The following is a 17,391-nucleotide window of genomic DNA, read 5'->3' as shown; positions in this document are numbered from 1 at the left end:
TTAGAGTGGTGTACTCTACAGTAGAATGGAAAGTTGGGCTAGTTGGAATGCATTCATGATTGATGCAGCGCTAAAAGACGAAGACTAAGACTAAAGGAACACAGAGTGCACAGGACGGGCGCTTCCTTTAGTCTTAGTGTTCGTCTTTAACGCTGCATCAATCATGGTGTACTCTAACCCCGTATTCTCAAACAAGCCATCGACTCAAAGTTCACCCTCCACTTGACAGAGTAGGGTGCCTCGATGCTTCTGCTCCCCCAGGAGCATCGAGGCACCCTAGACCGAGTAAGAACGAGCTGAGCACAGCGCCGCCGCTCGACCGAAAATGTCTCGGCGGTTTTCACGAAATGATGCCCACTATCGCTCACACGCAGTGAGCATCCATACCGAAAGTTGGATCTGCCATCGACATTCTCGAGTCAAGGTGAAGCGCCGAGTGAAGGAGTGAACGTTCTAGAATACGGGGGTTACATTCAGTGGGATTGTGAGCAAGCGCGCGGGGACGTCGCGCCATCCCGCGGCGGTCGCGGTAATTATGTAGCTCACAATGCTCAAATCACCTAACGGTCATGTACTTTGGGTTTATGGTTTCATTTGTCGAGGGAAGAGGGAACGATTTCTAGCTGCACTTTGAGAATTAATTGTAAATTCCAGGCCGCGTGCTGCGCTATGGTGTTTGGATAACATGCTTTGAGGAGCCTCGACTACCCATCGGCAGCATTTTGTGAGCATGCTCAAAAAGTATTGCACGGCCTGTAAGCATGCGAGCTTCATTTTGTGCTCATTCGCGCCATGTGGTCCCGTTCAGGGGCATACACATACCCTTTGCACGGAAGGGGAATAGATAAGGGTGAAGTGGAAGCCGAGGTATCTGTGGTACTAAGGGAGGCACGCAAGATAAATAATTGTTGTTAGCGCCCACCAGAAGCGAATTGAAAACGAATCGTGAAGAATGAATTTATAGTCAATATTTTAGTTAAGATATCCGCTAAACGACATCCCAAAAGCGATCTGCGTGGTATTCTAAGATGACTGCTTTACAAGAGTGGGGTGGCCGGAACCTTGGTACTCCACGGCACGTGCAAAAGTCCTTCCTTTTGGCAAGCACCGCGGTCAGGGTTGCACACGGTTCCGTGGGGACAGCAGTGCACGTTGTCGTCGCAGCACACGGCGTCTTTCAGCGGGCAGCAGCTGTACGATCCGCTGGGCGCCACGCAACAAGTGTACCCGTCGGGGCAGTGAGACCTTCCATCGCTACACGGCACGATGACCCCCGAGACGGGACGGGGCGTACTCTCCTTTCCGTACTGCCTCGCAGGAGTCAGCCTGAGCGTTCTGGTTCCAGGCAAGTCGACCTCGTTGTGGATGCATCGTCCAGCGGCAAGATCGCACGTTGTTCTCTTGGGGCAGCAGTGTCTTCCGTCAGCGCAGCATACGGCGTCCCGGGACGGACAGCAACTGTGGTTGGTAACACTCCCCAGCGTCGTCGTGCAGCACGTGTGGCTGGAGGGGCATACTGTCTTGCCTTGAAGACCGCAGACGACGTACCTCTCCGCATGGCGGTTCGCGCTACCGCCAAGAGCCTGCGTCAGGAACACCGCGCGGGCCGCTTCTCCTGTGTGGGGCGGCTTGCACGCGTCCGTTTCGTTATCGCACGCGTACCCAGATGGACAGCAGTGTTCCCGGTCCGGACAGCAGACGGCGTTCGGAAGTGGGCAACATGCGTATCTCCTGCTGCCTAGCTTACAGCACGTGTCACCTAATGTTAGGAGAAAAAAAGAGACGATCGAGAGGGATATGAATTGGTTAGCCGTGCAACCTTCACGTTTCAATTGCTTCACAACTCACGAGACACACCGATTGTGTTTTGTGGCGCAAGCGTCATGATCAAAATATTATGCACCAGCTAGCTGAGCGAGGCTGTCCTATTCTGGGATACATTTATCTGTAATCGGTGGAAGCTTTAGGAATATTCGTGGTGATTCGAGTGTATTAAGAATTACGGTGCACCAGAGAGTTCTATTGCAGTTATTCAGGAACGCAGATCAAGAGGCTTTATTTCTGTAACGCGTGACGGCGATCGAGCCAGTTGGTGATGCATAGTTAGTACCTATAACACGTAAAAACTAAAAAGAAAACCAGGAAGACATAGAACAGAGTGCCGACTTCAACTAACGGTTTATTTTTTAGTCAGCTTGCACAAATATCATGCAAGATATCGCCAAAAGAGAAAAAAAAAACATAATAGAACGCCCACAATCACAGGCGACACCGCGCAATCCACTTTCAGAACAAAACATTTATTACTTCCCATGAATCCCATCTTACGCTAAAAATTTGTTCCACAAAAGAATACGTTGGGCGAGTTGGTTTTTCGCTTCCATATTTACAGCGCGAGAGGACACCACAGAGAAGAAGGCACATAATAGCGCCGAGACAGCACTCTGGGTGTCTTGTGTACCTTTATATGGTGTCGTCTCGCGCTCAAAATATGGAAGCTAAAAATTCTTGTAATTTTTAGCTTCCATATTTTTAGCTTTCGAAATTTTTCAATTTTGCTTGCGCATATATACACGCACACATACAAACACAGGCACGAACATACATAATGTATGGTTGAACCCCCCCCCCCCCCCCCCCCCCCCGAAAAAAATTTCTGGCTACGCCCCTGCCTCTGTCCCCTATTTCAACATCACCGGGCTCTCCAACAACGCCGCCGCCAGTTAACCTCCCTGCCTATCTTCTATTCCTTCTCTCTCTCTCTCTCCTTCTTACAAGAAAAAAAACTTCAGCAGAAGATGAAGCGTTGAGGAAACGTTTCAACATGGAGGCTTGTCTTTATCAGGGCCCCGACGGAAACTAGTCCCCTGGTCGAGTCGTTGTCTTCAGCGACATTCCCTTTTCGACAATTTCTGTTCACTCCATCCTTGTGCTTCATTCAGTAGAGCTAATTGAGACGACGCCTACATATTGCAGAATGGCTGTGCCAGATCCCAAGTTTTGTCATGTATATATGCGTTGTTAGTTGTTTGACAACAATTTTGCTAATGATGAATCGCGCAACAAAAAGTTGTGTTCTTGAAGGTTGGATACTATATAGCTGAATTTTAACTACCGCGATATTTTGTGTTCTTTTGCCGTTTATGAATAATGTTATTTAGTCGCATATTATATCTCATTTTGTGGTTTTTAAGTTTCTATCGCTGTACAGTAATCGTTGCTGTTTTACATAATAAATTACGACATGACCATTTTTGTCTGTGACTCTACCGAGCTCTCACTCTGTAATATTAATTACAGAATAAAGTAACTGTAATTACTATAACAGAGAGGGTTTCCTATAAACGTGCACTACTAGTTGCATGCACAAAAACAAAACAGCAAAAAGAGATCCTGCATGACGTCTTAAAAACGTCTAGAAAACGTTTTTTCAAAGACAAACGCAATGGAATGATGGTCTTAAAAACGGATTCTAGCCGGACGAGATAAGACGAGATATACGACGTCTTCTAGACCTTTAGGTTCTATTCCGTGACGTCTTCTAGACGTTTTTATTGTCTTGGATAGACGTTTATAAAACGTCATTTATCCGTTTTGTGCTACCTGGGTAAATTCAATCGAATCCCGGCTGCGGCGGCTGCATTTTCGATGGAGGCGAAAATGTTCGAGGCCCGTGTACTTAGATTTTTGCACGTTAAAGAACCCCAGGAGGTAGAAATTTCCGGAGCCCTCCACTACGGCGTCCCTCATAATCATGTCGTGGTTTTGGGAAGTGAAACCCTAGATATTATTATTATTATTATTATTATTATTATTATTATTATTATTATTATTATTATTATTATTATTATTATTATTATTATTATTATTATTATTATTATTATTATTATTGTAGTTATTATTGTTATGGGTAAATTTACATACAATTTGTTGACCATTCAAAACCAGCGTTATATCAAGAATATAGCATCCGTATTTGCGCATTCACCATGTGCCAAATGATTCCAGTTAATGGATGACAAATTAAACTCCCCAGCTGTTATTATGATATTACGTTTGCATAACTTGACCAAATGATCACACAATATGGGAAGAAAGGACACATTAGCAACATATGCCCTGTAAACTGCACAGAGTACAAACGGCAACTCATTTGTCGTGATGTTTAAAAACAGGCTCTCATGATCTCTGATCTGTTGCATAACATGAACATTTATATCAGCCTTAGCAACCACTGCGATTCCCCCACCACGTGAACAACGATCGCATCGGCAAATGCAAAAACCAGGCGGAATAATCTCCCTATCACAAATGCTTTCATTTAACCATGGTCTCGGTCAAAACCACTAAGTGAGGGCATTAAGCAAGTTACAAGGTCTCAATTTTATCTATTATTTACAATGCTCCTGACATTCAAAGAAAGGACTCGCAAAAATGTGTCAAATGTCTGTGATCGCTATGATTCTGATGCCTTGCTGTCAGCAGCTACTACTGGAACACGTGTGGAAGTTGCATCATCCCATAGTAAAGTGGTTTTCCAATACGAAGTTTATCGTTTACGAGTGACCAGGGCTTAAGGTCAGGGGAGGACCGGGGGGGGGGGGGGCGGCCCCCCCTCCATTTTTTAGGGAGGGGCTCGGTCCTCCCTCGGCAGTCCGACGGTGGCACTGCGGCACCCATTTGACAAGTGCTGGAGCTGAATTTTTTGGCAGTAGTGCTTTGTGCGGGAAATTATACTCTGCAATTTTCAGAATAATGATTTAATCGCGAATATTTGGTTGACGGGGTGTCAGCAAAACAGAAGAAAACAGGTATCGTCGTACTGCTGAATGCGATTCACTGAGACACTAATGCCTCCTGTAGCCACGGGTCACCATCATCTTCGATAGAGCGTCTTAGCACAGCGTATGTTGTTTCACGAGGCACCTGAGCGTGATGCTACCTGCTCGTGAATCATGCAGTAATGGTTCACCTTGGTCTGTTTAGTTTGCCACTCAATTTTCATTCTTTTAGTTGTGCATCACAAGTCTGCAGTAATGCCAAAGAGGCATGTATTTTGCCTATTTTATTATAGGCAAGTGGTAGAAAAATATAGCATTGTCGTGCCTGAGGTTCTGAATCCAGTGAGTCAAATAATGTTACTTACCTTGAGCTCACATATCTTTAAGCCTATACATCCCGAGATATTTTTGAAAAGTCGTTCCCAAAATAATTTCATTTAATGCTCCATTGGATTGACACGTTGAATAAATGCCCGAAATACATTCGGAATAATATATGAGAGAAAGAGAGAGAGAGATGCTCTTTATTAGAAATACAGAGATTTTTGCCGGCGTCTGTGTACCGCTGGCATGCTAATCTGTGTAGGGATGGGGAATGGGATTGACAGATTAAAGAGAGGGGAGGAAATAATAATAGAAAGAAAGAATATAAAAAAATGAAATGTGCAAGTGAACCTGATAGAAATATTTACGAGGGTGTCAGGTAAGATAAGGCTTTGCTATGTGAAATAGCCAACCATTAAAGCTTTCCGACTAGGCCAATTTTTGATAATATATGTATTTGTATAGCATTCATAAGCAGTTGTTCAGTTCTAGAGACAGTTGGCTTCACTGCACTGTGGTCATCGCAAGCACCTCTCTTAATGCTTAATCTATAGCACACACACACACACACACACACACACACACACACACACACACACACACACACACACACACACACACACACACACACATATATATATATATATATATATATATATATATATATATATATATATATATATATATATATATATATATATATATATATATATATATATATATATGTATTGTGAGCGCAGCAAATCAGTGACTCTTCTTTGTCATCTCGACATATCATCATCATTTGTGCAACTTCCTCATCTGTATATATCATCATCATTGTAGAACAGCTCGAGCTAGACTCGAATAAAGCGGTTCCTCATAAGTGGTGGAGGTGCTTTTCGATCCCCAAGTCCTCTCGCACGTTCTCACTGGAGCTCCGCTCGGGTCGTCGCGTCCTACCACCTGCCATGCCCGCTCACGAAGATCCTGCGTCGAACGCCGCCGCTCCAAACCAGCCTCCGCCACCCGCTCCAGCCTTCAACAGCCGGCAGCGTGATCCGCCAGTGTTTTCTGGTCTACGCGGGGATGACGTCGAAGAATGGATCCAAAACTACGACCTCGTCAGCGAACTGAACAGGTGGGACAACTCACAGAAGTTGCGGAACGTCCCCTTCTACCTTTCTGATGTCGCGAAAACCTGGTTTTGGAACCATCAACCAGATCTTCCCGACTGGGACACGTTCATTCAGCAGCTTCGTCATATTTTCGGTGCCCCCACACTTCGCGCTGAGGCAGCGAAGAAGAAGCTGGCTGAACGCACTCAACTGCCCCGTGAATCATACACCTCGTACATTGAGGATGTTCTTGCATTGTGCAAGCGCGTAAACTCCGCCATGTCCCAGGCCGACCAAATACGCCATATTATCAAAGGCATAAACACCATAGCCTTTAACGCTCTTGCTACGCAGAATCCTGCGACCACCCAGGATGTCATCACCATTTGCCAGCGACTTGAGGAACTCCAGTCTCTTCGCCTTTGCTACGACACCTCGGACATTCGTCTTCCTGCGGCCCTCGACTTACGTACGCTGATCCGCGACATCGTTCATGAAGAGCTTCACGGGCGTTACTCTTCCTGCGCTCCGGAATCTCCTCTGCCTTCTGCTCCAAGCAACTTGCGGGACATCATTAGGCAAGAGATAGCGTCCGCGTCACCTCTAACGTGTTCCGACGGTCCCTGCACTCGTCAGGTCCCAACGTACGCCGACGTTGCGGCGCTCCCGGCAGCCACCACCGTCTCAGTGCCTACACCAGGAGACCACGCATCTGTGGCTTCGTTGACACCGCCGATGCGTGTCCAGCAATACTACACCACTCCGCGTCCTCCTCGACCCATCTGTTACTACTGTGGCTATCGAGGACACATCTCCCGGTTTTGCCGAAGGCGACAACAGGACGAGCAACGCGGCTACGCTCCCGAGGAACGCCCAGGCATCCGTCCAACTACGAGCTACCAACGGACGCCCTACCGACCTTCTCTTCGCCGTTCACCCTCTCCTCCTTACTATGTTGACGTGCCTGTGAATTCCCGTGAGTCTCGCCGCAGGTCACCTTCTCCACGTCGCCGTTCAGTGTCGCCTCTGCGACCCGCATCCCATGTCACGAACGCCCACTCGGAAAACTCCCCGATGCAGTTTTAGGAGGGGAAACTGCATCCACCGGACAGCCACCAATTCCTCCAGAGCGCCCGTCGAACTTGTTAAGCGTGTTAGTTGAAGGTGTGCGCGTCGAAGCTCTCGTGGACACTGGCGCTGCAATTTCCATTATTCGCGCTGACTTTTGTTCTCGCCTCCGAAAAGTGACCACGCCTTACTGCGGCCCATCTCTCCGTGCAGCGACAAACGCCGTCATTCGTCCACTCGCACAGTGTACGCTTCGTGTTTTTATAGATGGTATTCGTCACCACATTGTCTTTGCGGTATTTCATGAGTGCACCCACGAACTCATTTTGGGGTGGGATTTTTTGTCGTTAGCGTCCGCTTCCATATCTTGTCGTCAGCGCCTAATACATCTGAACGCCACAGATGACTCTCTCCCTCAGCACGAAGAGCGCATTCGCCTCGTCACCACTTCAGACTACGTTCTTTGGCCATCCAAGGAAGAAATTATCAGTGTCAATTCCAGCAACATTGTGGATGGCGACGTGCTCATTTTACCTTACGGCCACACCCTATGTCGAGGTATTCTGATTATTCCTGGCCTTATTCGCTTCGCCCACGGGTCTGCCTTCGTTACTGCGTTAAATCACACACCTGATCCCAAGATGTTGCCCCGTGGATCAACAGTCACTTGCGCCGTTGACACTCATCCGGTTGCGATTGTTGCCCTTCCGACTGTTCTACCAGAGTCAAGCTCGCCGCCACTTCATGCCTCTTCCACACCTCTGTCGGCAACCATAAGCCCTGACCTGACACCTGCCCAGACTCAAGATTTGCTTGCCCTGTTGAATCGACACCGTTCTTTGTTCGACGTGAATTCACCAGTCCTCAGCATGACTACCGCCGCTACTCATCGCATCCAGACTGACGGCTCCCGTATTATTCACCGGCGCCCATATCGCGTGTCTCTGGCAGAGCGCAAGATCATCGAGGAAAACGTCTCAGACATGCTTCGACGAAACATCATACGTCCTTCCTCGAGCCCCTGGTCCTCCCCAGTTGTTTTGGTACAGAAAAAAGACGGAACAGTGCGCTTTTGCGTCGATTACCGTGCGCTGAACAAAATAACGCGCAAAGATGTTTACCCCCTGCCACGGATCGACGACGCACTGGATTCGTTACATGGGGCCGAGTATTTTTCTAGCCTTGATCTCCGATCCGGCTACTGGCAAATACCGATGTCCGAATCTGACAAAGAGAAGACCGCTTTTTCCACCCCAGACGGGCTGTACGAATTTAATGTCATGCCTTTCGGACTATGTAATGCGCCCGCTACCTTCGAACGCATGATTGACAGTGTACTGCGTGGTCTAAAATGGAAAAGCTGTTTGTGCTATCTCGACGACATAGTCGTTTTTTCGTCCACGTTCTCGCAGCATCTGCAACGTCTTGAAGAAGTCCTAGCTTGCCTTGCAAAAGCTGGCCTCCAGCTAAATACAAAAAAATGCACCTTCGCAAGCAAGACGATCAAGGTTCTAGGGCACTTAGTCAGCAAAGAAGGGATTCGACCGGACCCTGAGAAGCTTGCCGCCGTTCTCGACTTTCCCCGTCCACTGCGTCAAAAAGACCTCCGCAGTTTTCTCGGCTTGGCTTCTTACTTCCGGCGCTTCATACGTGACTTCGCAGCGCTTGCGTCTCCACTCCACCAGCTACTCGCAAGTAACGCGCCCTTCGTTTGGTCCGAAGACTGTGAAAGTGCGTTCCTGGCGTTGAAGCACGCCCTTACATCCGACCCGGTACTGTGCCACTTCGATCCAGGCGCGCCCACCATCCTTCACACCGACGCTAGCAGTCATGGTCTCGGTGCTATTCTCCTGCAACGTGACAACACCTCGCGAGAACGAGTCATTGCTTATGCCAGTCGTGCTCTCACCGCTGCAGAGAAGAATTACACCATAACAGAGCAGGAGTGCCTAGCTGTTGTTTGGGCAGTACAAAAATTCCGCCCATATCTCCATGGCCGCCACTTTACCGTCGTTACTGACCACAACGCACTGTGCTGGCTTTCGTCGCCAAAAAACTTATCGGGCCGCCTTGGTCGCTGGGTGCTTCGCTTGCAGGAGTACGATTTCGACGTCGCCTATAGATCCGGAAAGAAGCATCAAGACGCTGATGCTCTATCTCGCTACCCTCTGCCCAGCCATGATATCTCTCCATCGCCTCCTGCCACTGAAAGTGCTTTATCCATCGCAGCACTCAGTTGGCTAAGATCTAGCAGCCCATCCGTACTTGTGTCGCACCAACGTACCGACCCATACTGCCGCACTATTTTGGAGCGCATCGAAGGTTCTTCTGCTCCTCCGAACGCCCGACTTCGTCGACAGCTTAACCAGTTCAAGCTTCACGGTGGTGTTCTACATCGCTGTGTTTACCACGTCGACGGCAACAAATGGGTACCAATCATACCACGTTCTCTACAACGTGAGGTTCTTCAAGCATTTCACGATGATCCCACAGCCGGTCATCTAGGCTATCATAAAACCTATGACAAAATACGAAGCCGCTGCACCTGGCAACATATTCAGCCGTTGCCAAATATGTTGCTTCCTGCGTCCATTGTCAAAGCCGCAAACGACCCACGACTGCTCCTTCTGGTCTCCTGCAACCTCTTCCTTGTCCCGCCTTGCCGTTCGAAGTCGTCGGGATAGACTTGTACGGCCCCCTACCCGTGACATCGAATGGGAACCGGTGTATTGTGACTGCTGTTGACCATCTAACCCGCTACGCGGAAACAGCCTCGCTACAATCTGGGGCTGCCACTGAAGTCGCCGATTTTTTTCTGCGCAGCATATTTTTACGCCACGGAGCTCCACGCGTTCTGCTCAGTGACCGTGGCAAAGTCTTCCTTTCGTCTATTCTTGACGAGGTTCTGCGCGCCGCCAACACCATTCACAAGACAACTTCTGCTTACCATCCGCAGACCAACGGCTTGACAGAACGCTTTCATCGCACCCTCTCTGATATGATTGCAATGTACATCGACCCCGACCACTCGAACTGGGACGCAATCCTGCCGTTCGTCACATTCGCTCATAACACGGCTACGCAACGCACCACCGGCTTTTCTCCCTTTTTTCTAGTCCACGGCCGCTCGCCTAATTTCGCTCTGGACGTCTCGTTCCTTTCGGCTCCCGCACCCTCCGCAGGTCCTTTATCGGAAGTCTTTTTGTCTCGCCTCGCACACTGCCGTCATCTGGCCCGAATTAACACCGGCATCTCCCAGGAAGCTCGCAAGTCTCGCTACGACTCGACTCACCTTGCTGTGACTTTTTCCCCTGGAGACGAAGTTCTTCTATGGACTCCGCTGCGCGTTCCAGGCTTATGCGAAAAATTCATGAGGCGCTTTCTTGGACCTTACACGGTCGTTGAGCAAACCTCCCCAGTTAATTACCGTATCTCACCTCTTACAACTCCTTCCGATCACCGTTGCCGGGGGACAGAAATAGTGCATGTTTCTCGCTTAAAGCCGTATACCCGACGCCTTACGTAATACTGTCACGCGGCCAGGCGGCTGCTTCCAGCGCGAGGGGGAATTAGTGTGAGCGCAGCAAATCAGTGACTCTTCTTTGTCATCTCGACATATCATCATCATTTGTGCAACTTCCTCATCTGTATATATCATCATCATTGTAGAACAGCTCGAGCTAGACTCGAATAAAGCGGTTCCTCATAATATATATATATATATATATATATATATATGTGTATATATATATATATATATTGTAGCGAAGCGTTGCAAGCCTGTAATGGGTAACCCTCTCGAGCGCTTACTAGTGGGTCGTCCTCTTCCGCTCTTCTCGGACAGCACGCTCCTCGCGCTCAGAGTCGGCACCCCGCCTTGACTGTCGCAGTCGTGTATCATCGCCGAGTGCCCGTTAATAAACGTCTTTATAATTTGGTGGAGGGTGCTGGGCTTTCACAACAACTTCGGCCCTCATTCGATGCCCCTCGCTCTTCGATCCCGTACCCTGCCGCCTACGATGCCTCAAGACGCTTCCCAGCAAACGCCCCCGCCTACACCGACCTCATGTCCAGGTGTCCCTCGTATCCGCGACCCTCCGGTCTTCACTGGCGCAGATGGCACCGACGTGGAGGACTGGCTCGCGATTTACGAGCGCGTGAGTGTCCCCAATAAATGGGACGAGGCAGGAAAACTGACTAACCTGGTTTTCTACGTCGCGGGTGTGGCGGGCTTGTGGTACAACAACCACGCATCAGATTTTACGACGTGGTCCGACTTCAAGACCGCCATTATCAATGTGTTTGGCCGCCCTGCCGTTCGTAAGCTGCAGGCCGAACAGCGCTTACGTGAACGCGCTCAGCAGGCTGGTGAATCATTCACCTGTTACATTGAAGACGTCCTCGATTTCTGTAAGAAAGCCGACGCCACCATGTCAGAATCTGACAAGATCCGGCACATCATGAAAGGCATCGACGACGACGCCCTTACCATGCTGCTCGCCAAGAACCCCAGCACAGTGGCAGAGGTCATAACGCTCTGCCAAAGCTATGAGGAGCTGCGCCGGCAGCGATCGATGACCCGTCGCTCTCCATCACGCGACGCCGAGCTCGCTGGCTTGTCGACCATATCCGACCACTCCGCGTTGCTCGCAGAGATGAAGACATTCGTGCGCGAGGAAATCGCGCGCCAGTTCTCTCTGCTGGACTTTGCTCGCCCGCAGTACGTTCAACAGCCGTCGACCACACTTCTGCCTCCGCTGCGACGAGCAAGAAATCGCAGAGGTCATGCCCGAGTACCACCAGCACCATACGGCTCCTGCACCTTTGAGTTACGCCCAAGTGGTCGCAAGAACGCCCCCAGCAATCCCTACGGCTGCCCCACACATTTACGCCGAAGCCTCCGCTCGACCCCACTCTTTCGAAGCGGATGTACCGGTAACCTGCGCCGACGTCACGCACAGGCCACGACTGCAGCCCACCATCCAGTCCTATCAGTTGCCGCCCCGTCAATCCCGTCCTGCACCATGGGCGGGCCCTGCCCCAGCGAACCGATGGCGCACACCTGACAACCGCCCCATATGCTGCGCATGCGGTTACGCCGGCCACGCGGCGCGCTATTGCAATCGCGTGCAGCCGCCTAGAGCCGCGTCGCCTGCCGCCAGCCAGTCGAACCGCTCATATTACGACCCACCTACGCCTCTGTCGCCGACGTCTCGCCCCGCTCCATCTACCCGCCGTTCACCGTCACCACGACGCCGCTCGCTGCCACCGATGCGGCCACGTCTGGTCCCACGCGACCAGGAAAACTAGTCGTCGCAGTCCACGAGGCAAGGGCTGCGATGCTATCGAACTGCGAAAGCCCTCAGCGAAGCCCATCGAACGTGATAGAGGTGTCTGTGGACGGTGTTCGTGCATCTTCCCTTATCGATACTGCAGCCGCCGTATCTGTTATGGACGCAACGCTTAGCCGAATACTGCGAAAAGTGACGACGCCACTTTCCGGGCTCTCCCTCCGTACGGCCAGCGCCCAAAGTATTCACCCTACAGCGGTGTGCACAGCCCGCGTCGTGATTAAGGACGCTATGTACGCCGTCGAATTGATCATAATTCCTGCCTGCTCTCACGACGTCATCCTCGGATGGGATTTTCTCTCCCGCCACGACGCCGTAATTCACTGCGCACCCGCCGAAATAGAGCTCTCACCATTCTCTAATTTGACGCCGGCAGACAGTCCATCGGCTGCGAGAAGGGTACTCGTCAAAGACGACGTCAAAGTGCCTGCAAACTCGTCAACGGCGGTGTCAGTCTACTGCGCCAGTCTATCAGACACCGTTGCACTCCTCTCGCCATATGATCGTGTTTGCACGAGGAAAGGCTTGCTGGTGCCTTTCGCGACCGTTCAAATCACTCAGGGCAGCACCTCTATTTTTGTAATCAACCCCTCCCCGTACAGTGTTACGTTGGTGCGAGGGGAATGTCTCGGCAGCGTGGAACCCCTCGAAGACGCACAAGTTATAGACGAGCCCGATGACTCGCACGGCCGAAGTTCCAGTACGCTCAGTGCTGTTTCGACGACTGGTTCATCACCCGCTGACGTATTTGGTTCCTCCATAGCTGACAGCCTTACGCCGGTCCAGCGTTCTCAGCTTCTGGACCTGTTGGAAGAATTTCGCCCGTCTTTCGATGTCGCTCAAACTTCTCTCGGCCGCACGTCGGCCGTTACGCATGGCATCGACACTAGCGAGTTTTAGTATAGCGGAAAACAGCAAACGCAAGGATTTAGCGTTAGCGTTAGCGTTGCGTGCTCCTAACTGCGCATGAGCAGAACGTAAACGTAGCCCGAGCTCTTACGTGCGAACGCTATTTCTGGAATATAGCGTTCAACGCTAACGCACGCAAGAGATCCCGTACGTAAGGAAAGATGGCGGTGCCTGTTGAAGCGAGAGCCGTCCACTTCGAATCTTTGTAGCCGTCGTCCTGCATTATTAAACTTATTCATCCCCTAATAATGTTCGTGTTTGATTTAGATTTGAGTAATGAGGCTTCGCCAACCGTGTACCGCCAATAAAATAGCTCCGTTTTTGAGATACAAAGTGGATTTGCGCTGCAGAAGGCTTAGCAAGATTTGTTTGCAAGGTTCGCTCATGTTTTCTGTAGAAGCGCAGAGATGGCGACGCTGTCTTTAGTCGCCTCTTTCCAAGATACGGCCACAAATCAAGCAGATACATGTCAGGCGTCGTTTCCCTTCATGCCTTTCGCGGCAGTGCATGAATGTGACGCGTGATGCGTCCAGCTTAAAAAGGCCAAGTAATAGGGGTCTTGAAGAATTCTCGAACGCGGCATGTCGACAGAAAACAGTGTGTCAGAGCTCAACACTTCTGCGTTTGGAGACGCAACAGTGGTGACTTTGGATCAGCTCGACTTGGTGGCGCTTTTGTGGCTTCTACAGTGCATTTAGTGTTTTTATGTCTAGATGGCGCCGTATGTGCTTGCGGTAGCGTTAGCGGGAATGCCTTCCGCTGTACTAAAAGACCACCAGTTGGCACGCAGCGCGTTCTGTTTTAGCGTTAGCGTTGAGACGCACGCTAACGCTAACGTAAGTGTTTCCCGCTATACTAAAACTCGCTACTGGCGACCACCTGCCACTGCGGCAACGTCTATATCGCGTATCTCCCGCAGAACGCCGTGTAATCACCGAGCAAGTCGACGACATGCTTCGACGCGATGTCATTCGACCCTCTAACAGCCCCTAGGCGTTTCCTGTCGTTCTTGTTGCGAAGAAGGACGGTTCTGTGCGGTTCTGTGTGGACTACAGACGACTCAACAAGATCACTCGTAAGGACGTGTATCCACTGCCGCGAATAGACGACGCGACTGACAGCCTGCAAGGCGCCGAATTCTTTTCATCTCTCGATTTGCGCTCAGGGTACTGGCAAGTACCTATGGCTGATGACGCTCGACCGAAGACCGCCTTTGTCACGCCCGACGGCCTGTACGAATTCAACGTCATGCCGTTTGGGCTGTGTAATGCGCCCGCCACCTTTGAGCGCATGATGGATACCGTTCTGCGCAACCTGAAATGGCACACGTGCTTGTGCTACCTCGACGACGTCGTCGTGTTTGCTCCGGACTTCTCCACGCATCTTCAACGCCTACGGCATGTTTTGACGCGTTTGAGCGACGCCGGTCTGCAACTCAATCTAGAGAAGTGCCGATTTGCAGCACGGCAGCTGACAATCCTCTGCTACGTCGTGTCCAAGGACGGAATTCTTCCCGATCCAGCCAAGCTTCGGGCCGTGACCGAGTTCCCCAAACCTACGTCCGTCAAAGAACTGCGCAGTTTCGTAGGACTGTGTTCCTACTTTCGGCGCTTCATTCGAAATTTCGCGACTATCATATCGCCACTGACGAAACTCCTCGGAAGTAACGGGCCCCTCCATTCGTGGTCGTCAGAGTGCGACGACGCTTTCGCAGAGCTCCGTCGTTTGTTGACGTCGCCTCCCATACTACGCCACTACGACCCTACGGCCCCTACAGAGGTACCAGGGGCGTAGCCAAGGGGGGGGTTGGGGGGGTTCAAACCCCCCCTCGAAATTTTTCAGTTTTGCTTGCGTATATAGGCACGCACACATACAAACGCACGCACGAACATACATAAAGTATGGTTGAACCCCCCCCGAAAAAAATTTCTGGCTACGCCCCTGAGAGGTACACACAGACGCTAGCGGTGTTGGCCTTGGCGCTGTCCTTGCGCAGCGCAAACCAGGGTTCCCTGAATATGTCGTGGCATATGCAAGTCGTACGCTTACTAAAGCCGAGACCAATTACACCGTCACCGAAAAGGAATGCCTGGCGATCATCTGGGCCCTTAGGAAATTCCGACCTTATTTGTATGGTCGCCCATTTGATGTCATCACCGACCATCATGCACTATGCTGGTTGCCGTCATTGAAGGATCCCTCAGGCCGCCTCGCCCGCTGGGCGCTTCGCCTACAGGACTACGATATCCGCGTGATGTACCGCAACGGACGCCAGCATGCTGACGCCGACGCACTCTCGCGCTCCCGCCCCTTCCCATGTAACACAAAACCTCTAAAAGACGTCTCGAAACGACTACGGACGGCTATAGACGTCTTGGTTTACGAGAGGATCAAGAATAGACATTTTTGCAAAATAAAAGCACTTGCCTCTCAAATATGCCTGCGTACTGTTTATTACCGTTTTCAACAGCTACGACATAGCCAGAGTGTATTCTGCCAAAGAAGTCCACAACGTCTACTTTGAGACATTTTTAGACATTCTGGGGGAAAGTGCGCGCGCAACGATTATATAAGTGATTCTTCAAATGTTTAGTCCACGACCGCAAAGACGCCAAAACGGCATGTCTAAAGAGCGGTGACTGTCGCTTTAGTTAAAGAAGAGACGCAGAAAACAAAGCCCTCAAAATAATTGGTTTCGCTCCGCAAGGCGCGTTTCTATCAGCAGTTTTGTAAGTATTCTTTTCAAGCCAAGGCGGCTAAGGCTGCGCAACGCTCGCGCAACAGCGAACGACAACAGAAGCAAACGCAGGCAAGCCAGGCAAGCATGCTACTGATGCTACGCAGTCGGAGGCTCGAAGCGGGTGTTGTCGAAGCACGCATGTTTACCCCTGCATTCAAGGACATGTTTTCACTCGGCGCTCCACCTTGACTCAATGTAGGGTGCCTTGATGCGCGTTTGAGGCACACTAACTCAATGTCGATGGCAGACACACCTAGGAATGTTCACTAAATATTGAGCAATAGGCGGGATTATTTTGTGAGAACCGTTGTGTCTTTTCTGTTGAATGGTGACGATGTACTCAGCTCGGTCAAGTGAAGGGTGAGGCTTGTTTCAGAATACTTGTTCCTTCCTCCCCCTTTCCCCTCTTCCTCCACTAGTTCGCGCCAGCCGCCAGTTCGCGGCGGCTCGATCGGCAGCAGCTAGGCGACGGCCGGCGGTGATTTGCGTTTTGTGTAGCGTTGCCAGCTTTTGTTTGTGAACGGATGAACGGATTACGGGCTGTTTGGCATCAAGTAACGGTGATCATACTGTCTGTCGCATATTTTCCATCAGTGTTTGGTGAAACAAGCTTTACTGTGCTTTTTGCGACGGTACGTTCGTCGGTACGTTCGTTTCAAGAAGCGATTGTTCTGCTCACCACCTTCGTTGCAGCCAGACAAACAGCTAAGAACGTGTGCACGTTCGGATAGAGTGCTTTTTTCGGTAAGTGCACCTGACCTTTCGTCGTTTTTACTGAAAGGTTTTAGCGTTGTGATTAAACTGTGAACAGTTCTTTGCTAGGTTGAACCGCGTGGTCGAATTCGAAACTATAGTATACGCGCCGGTGCGAATCGTAAGCCAGACTGACTCGCCCTATTTTGAGTAATTATGTTTTGCGCGTTACAGCTCGTGGTTCCACGCACGCACGCTATAGTGACAGGCCGACATAGTTTAGGCAAGCATGCTTACAACTACGCCAGCCTGTCGCTGACAAAGTGCAAAGCTTCTACCGTAGGCGCCTCGCCTGTAGGTGCGGTTATGATTGATTGTCGTTCCTTAATACATGACAGCATTTTATCATATCTGTAATTGGAAATGTT

At 50.4% G+C, this 17,391-nt stretch overlaps 1 protein-coding gene across 1 annotated transcript; it reads right to left on the bottom strand.

Annotated features, from left to right (window-relative positions):
* Positions 1 to 565: 565 nt before the first annotated feature.
* LOC119386146 (progranulin-like) lies at positions 566 to 6,057 on the bottom strand. Its single transcript, XM_037653490.2, has 2 exons — positions 6,018 to 6,057; positions 566 to 1,759 (listed from the first exon to the last, which is right to left on the bottom strand). Exons 1-2 carry the CDS (start codon positions 6,055 to 6,057, stop codon positions 1,038 to 1,040), a joined length of 762 nt encoding a protein of 253 aa, XP_037509418.1. The 3' UTR covers positions 566 to 1,037.
* Positions 6,058 to 17,391: the final 11,334 nt, after the last annotated feature.

This window comes from Rhipicephalus sanguineus, chromosome 3, assembly GCF_013339695.2.
Source record: "Rhipicephalus sanguineus isolate Rsan-2018 chromosome 3, BIME_Rsan_1.4, whole genome shotgun sequence".
Classification (NCBI taxonomy): Eukaryota; Metazoa; Arthropoda; class Arachnida; order Ixodida; family Ixodidae; genus Rhipicephalus; species Rhipicephalus sanguineus.
Note: the sequence above shows the minus strand (reverse complement) of the source record. Positions and strands in the feature narration are given on the sequence as shown.